At 31.8% G+C, this 11,265-nt stretch overlaps 1 protein-coding gene across 1 annotated transcript; it reads left to right on the top strand.

Moving 5' to 3' along the window:
- The first annotated feature begins 7,109 nt into the window (after positions 1 to 7,109).
- LOC107953077 (transcription factor MYB46) lies at positions 7,110 to 10,333 on the top strand. The gene is made up of 2 exons (XM_016888303.2): positions 7,110 to 7,594; positions 9,235 to 10,333. The coding sequence occupies exons 1-2, from the start codon at positions 7,272 to 7,274 to the stop codon at positions 9,905 to 9,907; spliced, it is 996 nt and encodes a 331-aa protein (XP_016743792.1). The 5' UTR covers positions 7,110 to 7,271; the 3' UTR covers positions 9,908 to 10,333.
- Positions 10,334 to 11,265: the final 932 nt, after the last annotated feature.

Raw genomic sequence — 11,265 nt, 5'->3', positions numbered from 1 at the left:
TCAATGGTTTAAAATGTCGTGTCCTAACGTGCTGCTTGTGATATTTTATTCCTTTGGGACAAGAGAATCTTAACATCCAATTTGAGTTATTCAAATTTTTTAAAAAAAGAAATTGTATTTCAAAATCTTTTCAAATTTTTGACATTAAAACATTAATTAATCAATTAGGTACCAATTTTGGGACTTACGAGGGTGCTAATCTTTCCTCGTACGTAACCGACTCCCGAACCTGTTTTCTTGATTTTCATAGGCCAAAATCAACATTTTAATAAAATAAAATATTTTATTAGGTGATCCGATCACACTTACACAAAAAGGATTGGTGGCGACTCCATATTTCATATTAAAGTCGATCCCCTTTTTTCAAATTTAAAAATGGTTTCGACACCCTTTATCCGAAAGATGTCATCTATCATCAGAGATAACGGTACTCGGCCACTCACGGCGGCAAAATGGGAAGAGTTAGGTAGGTTTTCAACCTCTTTTTTATTTTTATTTTTATTTTATTTTTTATTTATAATATAGATTCTAAAAAAAATAAAAGATAAAAATCACCTTTTGGAATTTTGAATTATGTTTTTGATTACTCTTGTGTCCAAAAAATTACATTGGTTGTTGTGGCTTTTCTAGCCAATTACATTATTATCTTTTTATCTATTTTTCAACTGTTCTTGCCACTATTGTTTGTGTGTTTGTTCGACCCTTGCGGGTGGTGATTGGATCAATGGTGGGGTGGCAGAGGCTACGGACATGAGAGGGGTACAGCGCGAAGGAAACGACAGCGACTCTACGGTTTTTGACACTAGTTTAGGTTATGGGCCATTTGGGCCATCAGTTTTTTTTACTGATTTGGGCTTAATATTTTGTAAGTGGACCTGACTGTTATTGGTGTAACAACCCGGTTTTGACCCTAATCAGAATGGTGGTTTCGGGACCACAAATCTGAATCAGAAAAATAATTTAATATTATTTCATGTGTTTATTATATGTTAATTTACATGTGTGAAAATTTCGTGAATTAATTTTATTGTTTGTGTGCTTAATTTAATAAAAGGACTTAATCGCGTAAAATGTGAAATTGATTAATTAATGTGTAAAGTGCTAACTTGCTAATGTCTTTATAATGTGAAGTCCTTAATAGGAAATTAGGCCATTATTCAAGATAGTGGATGGCATTATGCTTATAAATTATAGTTTTTATATTATGTATAAAGGTTATAATAATATATTATATTATAAAGTTAATATATTAAAAGACAAACAAATTAAAAGCCACATTTTTCATCTTATTTTGACCGAAACTAGAGAAAAGAAAAAGAAAGAAACCTAAGCTAGGTTCGGCCATCTTTTGAAGCTTAATTCAAGGTTAGTTTTTGTTCGGTTTTTGATAATTTTTACATTTTTGAGATCGTTGCTTTGAATACTACCCGACCCATGCTTGAATTTCTGATTTTAATGAATATTTTGAGTTATGCCATTGATGAATATTTGTATTTTGTGATGTTTGATGATGAATAATGGAAGATATGTCTTAGATTAACATGTTTTGTCTTGGGATTTTTGATGAATTTGAGTATTTAGGGCTAAATTGTGAAAATAAATTTTTGAGGGACTAAAATATGAAATAAATGCAATGTGTGGACTTGTATGAGAACCATGAATATTCGGCCCTTGTGTGGTAAGGGCAAATTTTGTGTATTTTGTGTTTTGTGCAAAAGGACTAAATTGCAAAAAGTGTAAAATGTTAGGGGCAAAATGGTAATTTTCCCATTTATGTATTGTTGGACTCAATGAATGTTTTGATGAATAAAAAGGTTAAATTTGACTATGTTTAGATCAAGGAACGAAGAAAACGAATTTGGATCGGGGGAAGTCGAAGGTAATCGAATAGTCGATCGTGTTTGCTGATATTCGAGGTAAGTCTATTAGCTATTTAATGTCATAAAATCAGTATATAAATAAGTATATGAGCTGTTTTTGGATGAATTATAATTAAAATATGATAGTTGAAATAATTAAAAGTATGAGTGAATTATATATATATTATGCAAATCTACATCTATATGTTCTCGTATTGAACTTAGGTATGCCATTTATACAAGTTTATAAGGGGTTCGACTATGCAACTATGCATGTATATGTTCTTGTGATAAATTTAAGTATGAAACTTATATATGAAAAAGGGAGATTCGATTAGGTATGTATGTTCTTGTAAAGGTTCTTGAACGGGGTTGAAGAGATGAAATTATTAGCTTGGATTATCTTAATGTGTTCGAAAGTACGATATTAATAGTATGCTTCAATGTGTTAAGTTATATATATATATATATATATATTCGGATGTATAATTTAGATATTGAGTTGAATTTGATGACTGAACTTTTTATACCGATATGGGTTAAGGATATAGTTTATAAATTATTGAGCTGAATTTTTATGTGAATTCTATATACCATTATGATATACAACTCCTATGAATTGAGATTCTTTTGTTAAAGCTCAGTATCATTCGGTTTATCGTTAGTGACATAATTCAGACTTTACGTCTAGCAGGCTTAATGCCGGTGAAATTATTCAGACTATAAGTCTAGCAGGCTTAATGCCGGTGACACATTTCAGACTATAAGTCTAGCAGGCTTAATGCCGGTGACACATTTCAGACTATAAGTCTAGCAGGCTTAATGCCGGTGACACATTTCGGACTATAAGTCTAGCAGGCTAAGAGCCGGTGTATTGAATCAGGTTTTAAAACCTAGCAGGCTAAATGCCGGTGAATCCGTTTAAAGCATGTGATAATATACAATTGATACCTCTATGATTTTGATTATATGAAATCGATGTATACATAAATGTTCAATCACATGATTTTAGTCATATTAACTTGATGAGCATATATATATACATATATTTGGTCTAAGCAATTGATAGATATGTATATATATATGTTGCATTCGGCATAGGTGGATATATTTATGTGTATGCATTCGGCATAGGTGAAATAAGTGTATGTATCTATGCATTCGGCATAGATGGGTATAGGTGCATATGTGCATTCGGCATTTATGGATGATAAGCATAAAAATTTGGCTTTTGATATATGTAGTTGAATAGTTGTATTTAAATGGATTCGATGAAGTGCGAACAATAAGTACTCTAGAAATCAGTATATGCTGTTAAGGATTATGCTAGTAACTTGATTATATGCATATAATGTATATACATTTGTCCGTTTATGTGTATTAGATAAATATACATCCTTTTAGACTTAAACAAAATGACTCAATAAAGTAGTGTTTGATTAGTAATCATATTTGATGATTGTAATTTCAATAAATTTACTTAAAGAATTATATGATTCTTTTATATGTATTTTAGATATGCTGTAGACTTACTAAGCTATAAAAGCTTACTTTGTTTGCTTTCGTTCATTCGTTTTTATAGATTTTTTTTTGAGACGCGTTACGAGCTCGGGGATCATCAGCACCGCCCATCACACTATCGACTTCTTTTGGTATTTTGTTAAATATTTGAACTCGATCTTATGGCATGTATAGGCTTGATAATGTTTTGGATAATTTTGAATCCTATTGTGTAAATAGCAATGCGAAAAGAGTTTAACTTCCATGCTTGAATTTGATTATATATGTTCATGAATTGGACTTGCATTTGGAATTAGATATTAAAGTTATGTTTATGTGAGCTTGGTTTCGTAATGCCTCGTAACCCTGATTCGGCGACGGAGACGGGTTAGGGGTGTTACAATTGGACTTTTATTGGGTTTGAAATTTTTTGTTTTTCTTATTTTTGTTTCTATTTAGGCCGAGCTAAATTGACCTGCTACAAATGGTATCGGAGCTAGTTCAATTTTCGTAGATCAGCTCGTTCAGAGATGGCAACAATAAGGTTTGACATTGAGAAGTTTGATGGTGTCACAAATTTCAATCTGTGGCAAGTTCGGATGATGGCAATTCTAGTTCAGACCGGCCTAAAAAATGTCATTATTGGGAAAAAGCTTGGGAATCTAGATTAGGCAGAATAGGAAGAGCTTGATGAAAAGGCCCTGTTTGCAATCCAGTTGTGCCTCCTGAATAAGGTATTGTAGGAGGTATTGATAGAGAAAACCTCATCCGCCTTGTGGAAAAGGTTAGAAACTCTTTATGCGACTAAGTCTTTGGCTAACTGTTTAGTGTTGAAACAACGTCTATTTACCTTTTGCTTGAATGAATGTAAGCTTCTTAGAGATCACATTAGTCAATTTATTACTCTTTTGAATGGTTTAAAAATTATTGAGGTTAATATTGACGATAAAGATCATGCTATGCTATTATTGTGCTTTTTACCCTCTTCATACAAGTCTTTCTAGGAGACCATGATTTATGGCACAGATAAACTCTCGTTTGAAGACGTGAAGGGTCATTTGTTGAGTAAAGACAAACTTGATAATGAGTTTGGTTCGGATAGCAAGGCAGAAATACAAGCTTCCGTTTTGATAGCATCAAAGAAGTGAGACAAAGGTATCGCTATTGTCAAAAGTTAGGTAACGTTAAAGTAGATTGTTATAAACTCGATTTTCTCATAAAGAACACACACCTAACTTTCAAGGTCTCATACAACGATCCTTATATCCAAATTTGATTCAAGTGTCACCTACAATGGGTCTTTTAAAAAAAACGCAAGAATTACTTATCGATGTTCAAGATTTATTGAATTTATCAAAATTTTCGGGAAAACTCGTAAAATATTCGAAATCGATTGAAAGATTGACAAGAATGTTATTTATTTCAAAATGCTAGGGTTCTACAGAATTAAAAATAAGAATTTTTACCGATCTTGGCACATTAGAAATAAATTTTGACAGTGTTACGCTAAAACAATAAGAAAAACGAATTGGACAGGGTGGAATTCAAATTCCCGATTCAACAATAAATTTTCAGCAAAATAATATGAAAAAGATAAGTGGGACAATAAAAGAAAAATATGTATTTAAAGAAGAGAAAAAATAAATTCTAAATAAGGTTGAAAAAGATAATCAAAATCCTATAATGGTTAGGAAAGGGACCAAATGGCAAGATTAAGTAAATTTTAGAGGGTTGATGTGGTAAATTACTCAATCTGCTGAAATTTAATAAAAGAGGAAGGAAATTGGCATGGATAGAACTTCAAACTAATGCTTAGCCATTGGATTATTGCTCATTTCTTATACTAACTTGATTTTCATCCTTAATTGCTGAAAAATAAAGAAGAAATATGCAAAAAAAAAATGTGACTCAAACCTTGTTTCTCTAAGGGTTTCATTAAGTTGTTAACCACTAATATTAAGGCTCAATTTTTTAAAACTTTATAAATTTTAACCTCTAATTTTTAGTTGTTACATATTAGATATTGATGCATTAACATTATTATATTAATAGACCACACAAAGTGTGTTTTTTAGGATGGCTCTCATAACTGTTTTTAGCAGCCTAACATATGGGAGCTATGGTAATATCCTTTCTAGTGTTTATTTTCTTTTAAAATTGAGAAAGAATAGTGATGGCTACCCATATAAAACTCAAACTAAATTTAATCCTTTTTAACATCATATAGAATTTTACATTTAAATATGATAATTACATTAACTCGAAATATATCAATTTTTTTGGCAAGAGAAATATATCATATTTACTTTTGGAGTTCTGATTCATTGAATTATTTTTATGTCATTATTTGAAAAAAATATTTTTGTTTAATTTATATCTATACATTTAATATTTAATAATAAAAAAATTTTAAAATAATAAATGTCTATGTATCAAATAATAATATAACTAATATCTTAACTATATGGTATGTTTATTAATTTTTTTGTCAAACACTCATTTAACATAGACTCAAATCATATTATTTTTATCTAGACCTGTTCATAGTTTAGGATACCTGCTTAGGCCCAAATGCCCACAAGGAAATTTGGGAGGGTTTGGGCAAAAATATTAGACACCAAAAATGAACTTGGGCAAAAAAAGTTAGGCTTGTGGCCCAAGCCTGACCCGACCCGTTTTAAGTTTATAATACTTTATATTATGTAATTTTTATATATTATGTAAAAAAATAAACATATACTAAATATATAATACTATTCTAATGTAAATATTAAAATACAATAATAATAATTAAAAATAATATAGGCAGACTTAAAATGGGTGTGGGTTAGTCTTTTGCAAATATGAGCGGGTTTAAACAAAATTTTAAGCTCAAATTTCGAGCTAGACCAAACTTAGACAAGCATTAATATAATAATATCATACTTAAACCCAACCCGAATCTGACCCAACCCAAATCCGATCCTTACCTATCCTACCCAATCCATCATCACCTATACTTCCATCCTCATCTCAAGTAGTAATAATAATAATAAATAATAATAGATGCCTTCAAAAATGTCCATATCCCTCCTTTTGTCAAATTTCTCCATATAACCCAATATATATAAATATATATTAGAATTGTATTATATATCAAATCAAAAAGTAAAGAGTCTCTTCTACTTTTTCCCCTTTTCAATCATCAAAACCTAAAATGTGTAATATCAATGTGCAAGATGCACCACTTAAACACTTAGATAATTTATATATAGATTAATAAACATGTGCCAAGTGTGTATTAATTATTAATTTATTTTTCCATTATTTTGTCACCCATTCCCATATTTATAGCTTCAATTACACGTGTGTGGGTTCATGCAATTTATAAAAGAAAAAACAAAAGGAAGATTATGTGAATTTGAAGCAAATATCTTGGCTTGGTAACAAAACAAAGCCTATAGATTTCTACATATTTCTTTTAATTTTTCTTTGTTATTGTCATTTTTCACTTTTCCCTATGATTCATTTATGATGATTACCTTTTGAGTGAAGAAAAATGTAAAGTAAAAAAAAGAAAGACAAGATCATGGAGTCAAAGACAAGACGACCACTCTCTCTTCTTATCTTTTTCTCCATTTCTCTCTCTAAAGTCTCCTTCCAAACCGTTTTCTACTTAGACCCATCAACCGACTCTATCTCTCCTTATTTCTTCCCTATATTCTAAGCAAACCCCACAACCATCACCATCATCATCACCACCAATATTTCCACTCCATGAAGCCTCCTCTTCTCTTTTCACTCTATAAAGTCTCCACTAATCTCTACCATCAAACTAGTTAGGATCAACAAATTAATCCACCCATCAACATTGTTATTCTCCTTGGATAGGATCCAAGGCTTAGCTTGCTCTTAAATTAGGAGATTGAATCCATGATGAGGAAGCCTGATCCATCCGTGAAGGTTATCAGTGGAGGCAATACTAATACTAATACTAATACTAATAATGGTACTACTACTAATAAGCTTAGGAAAGGATTGTGGTCACCTGAGGAAGATGACAAGCTCATCAACTATATGTTAACCAATGGCCAGGGATGTTGGAGTGATGTAGCTAGAAATGCTGGCCTGCAAAGATGTGGGAAGAGCTGCCGCCTTCGTTGGATCAACTATTTGAGACCTGATCTCAAACGAGGAGCCTTTTCTCCCCAAGAAGAAGAGCTTATCGTCCATTTACATTCCATTCTTGGCAACAGGTCTGCTTCTTTGTCTTTCTTGCATGCTTATTTCTATATTTTTATGTGCGTGTGTTATTCCACCGTAACTTTAATAACATTTTCCGTCTCCTTGCTTCATTTTCTTGGGTCTCGGCTCATGGTCATAGAACTGCAATAACATTTCTATGAATAAAATCATGGAAGTGTAAGACCAAAGGAAGAATTTTTAATCTGTTTTTTCTTTTTGTTTTTCAAACCTAAAATTTTATGCAAAACTCTCAATTATGATCACCTAAAATAGTTGTAGTATATTATTATATGTTAAACCAGAAAAAAAAAAAGTTGTTCTATCCATATATACCTAATTTTACGTTTGAATACAAAACACTCGTTCCAATGCTTTCCAATTCCAAGTTCTATTCTGTTTTCTAGGTTATTTACTGCTATGATATTCTAGCTAGGTGTAGCACACTTTACGTGCATTTTAATGCTGAGCAATGATAAATAGATAGATAGAAATATTCTAATTGCTTTCTTCATGAGGTGAACCTTAACTTCTACATTCTTTATCATTTCATTGACAAAATAGGCATATGACCTTAGTACTCTACTTAAATGATTATATTCATCTCTATCCCTAATTAGAGTGAAAAAAAATAGAGCAATACTTTTTGCCTCTATCACGTGTATGTAGTCTTGAAAGGGATACCTCAACAGTTAAAACTTGAACTTTCATATCGGATGCCTTGGATATATAGTTGGATTAAAATTATGAGATGAAAAAAGTGAAGTTTTTTGGGATCGAAAAAGGCTAACCCTCTTTGTGTGGTCTAGGAATATACTATATCTACGATTCAAATTCCAACTTATTAGTCATTCTCTTATGACTAAGTTGCAAAAATTGAGAAAAAAAAAACAAATAAACCAAAACATGAAAGGCTAATTGAAATGCTGATGTGGAAAGAGAATTTTAGAGTGATTTCAGGAGAGAAACATCAATCAAGATCTCTCCTTGTTTGTTTGCTTTGCACATGCAAACCATAAAGCCTCGAGTCAATGGGGTTTTTAGAGTAGGTGGTGGAGGGAGAAGCAAAAGCAAGTATTAATTATTAAAGTGTGAGGACAAAGTAACAATTTGTACCCATGAATAAGCCATGTTTGTTAATTTTGAGTAGTTGGATTTTCTTTTCTTTCCTGTTAATGGAGATATAATGAATTAAGTTGAAAGGAACATACGATAGAGTGAATTTAGCCCATCAAGGTTCTACTTTTCTTTTAAATATATGGTGAGTGAACTAGTTATAAAGACTTTGTTGAGATCAAATTCAAGTTTAAAATTGGACTGCCCCTTCCCTTACCCCTTGATAATTGTTCATTTCTTCTCTCTTTCTTTATTCTAAATTTTTAGGGGAGAAAAGATATTAAACGAAAATCCCCACTAAACCTTTGTGTTGAAGATACTCAAACTAACATTCATTTAGTACATTTTTGCTTGCATGCAAGTTGCAAGCCCTATATCATTGCCATTAGATGTGACTGCTTCGTAAAGTCGTTGCTTGGCATGGAAAATGATATTGAAATTTTTATATTTTCTTTGCTTCTGTCGACCGTATAACATAATTATACAGATGAAAAGTACTTAACTGACTCTTTCCATTCATGGTTTGAAACCCTCAAAGGTGGTCTCAAATAGCGGCTCGTCTACCTGGCCGTACAGACAATGAAATAAAGAACTTTTGGAATTCAACAATAAAGAAAAGGCTAAAGAATTTATCATCCACTCCCTCACCAAAGGTTAGTAATTCATCGACGTCGGAGCCTAATAACGGTGCCATGCAAGGGCTCATGTCAATGCAAGAACAAGGCATTTTGCCTATGTACATGGACTTACCATCAGCATCGTCCAATTCTTCCTTGCAATCCATGGTCCTGAATCACACCGGCAACTCATTACCGATGCTCGAGCATGACCTAAACGTGTTCGGGGCGTCCGGATACTTCGATCCAGCCTCATGTGTAACACAGGTTGGGGTAAATGGAGAGAGCTTTTACGGTGAAAACGAGATGTTGGGCACTGTTGAGAATGGAGCAGAAAGGGAACTATATGTCCCTCCTTTAGAAAGCATTGGAGAAAACCTTAAAACTGAAAATACGACTGTTGATGTTTGGAACATCAACAACAACCCTTTCAATATCATAAACAGTAAAAACAACAATAGCAAATCAGACAACATAGGCAATGCGGCTGTTGGGAATTTTTGGATAGGTGAAGAGATAAAAGTTGGAGAATGGGACTTGGAGGATTTGATGAAAGATGTTTCTTCCATTCCTTTTCTTGATTTCCAAAGCTGAATATATATAGTTTCAAAATCCTTTCCTTTCTAGTCACCCCTTTTCAAACCTTACCTCCTATCTTTGATCATCAACACTTGAAAAATATAAATACATATATATATATATCCTAGTCATATATAGTAAAAGAAAAAAAAAACCACCATTTGTGTAAGTTGTAGGGAATTGGTGAGTTTGGAATAAAGGTGGGGATTTGGGACCATTAAAATCTTTTGTAAGTAAATATGTTTCATATGGAGCGGCAAAAAGGGTGCTTTGATTGACTGATGAAGAAGCATCTGAGTACACGAAAATGAAATAATTAATTACGCAATGTGAATATAGTCATGTAAACAAGGTAGAAAGGAACATCTCAAGGAATATATATAAGATTGAGATCGATGTAACAAAGCAATGTCAATGAAGAGAAATAATAATGTTGTATTATTGTTGCATTTTGATAAAAAGAAAAAAAAAAGTAAAAGAAAATCTTGATCTCAAAATCTATAAGTACATTAGATATATGATCATTATTAGATATTAGTTGTAGTCTTTGTCTTGGAAAAGAAGCATTAGATATAACGTAATGAAAAATGTTTTATAATTATTGGTTTTATATAATTAGGCTAGGGGTTAAGATGTCCACTTAGCTTGTACAATAAATATCCCATCGGCTTTAAATGTTAATTTTGGTCATTGATTTCCATTATTTCATTTGAAAATTAGTCTCCATGGTTTGTCTTGGAGCTAGCTGTAGGAAGAGTAATTATAAGCTCGATGACCATTTTCTTCGATTTTCTTGAACATTTTGTGGAGGAGAAAATAAAGTAAGCATGCCAGCTGGCAACCAAACATGGTTGGTAATAATTTACATAATACTTAATTAATTAAATAAATTATAAATTGGTAATTTAATTTGATTGGTCTAATTAAGCTGTTATTAAATCTAAAATTTCAAAATTAATATTTACTATTTGTTTCTTATTCATAAGAAAGAAAAAAGAAAAGGGTTGATGAACTGTGGAGTGAAATGACGGCATGGCATGAAGAATGGAAAGCAGTGCTATCCTAAATCATTTCCATTTGGATTTTAACATTCCCATAACAAACTCGTGAATGCTTGTAATTATCATAGAAATTTAATTTGGAGAATTAAGTAATGGGATGGTTGTTTCTTTCTAAAGATATTATGGTGAGTGACTTATTGATGATTACCTCTATATTTAATATTTAATGTAACTGAATGAAAAGAGAAGGGGATGGCCATTGGTCGAGCACTTCAAGTTTTCATGTTTTGCCGACAGCCAAGGGTAGGGTTTATGGGTTGGACTCGATTGGTTTACGCTTCTATAAATCTGTTTTCATCATATCTTTGTTAA

Source organism: Gossypium hirsutum, chromosome A07, assembly GCF_007990345.1.
Source record: "Gossypium hirsutum isolate 1008001.06 chromosome A07, Gossypium_hirsutum_v2.1, whole genome shotgun sequence".
Taxonomy (NCBI): Eukaryota; Viridiplantae; Streptophyta; class Magnoliopsida; order Malvales; family Malvaceae; genus Gossypium; species Gossypium hirsutum.
This window is presented reverse-complemented; position numbering and strand designations above follow the sequence as displayed.

Coding starts and splice junctions, on each gene's coding strand:
- LOC107953077 (XM_016888303.2), top strand. CDS start 7,272: ATGATGAGGAAGCCTGATCCATCCGTGAAGGTTATCAGTGGAGGCAAT. Junction 7,595..9,234: donor CATTCCATTCTTGGCAACAG/GTCTGCTTCTTT, acceptor AAACCCTCAAAG/GTGGTCTCAAATAGCGGCTC.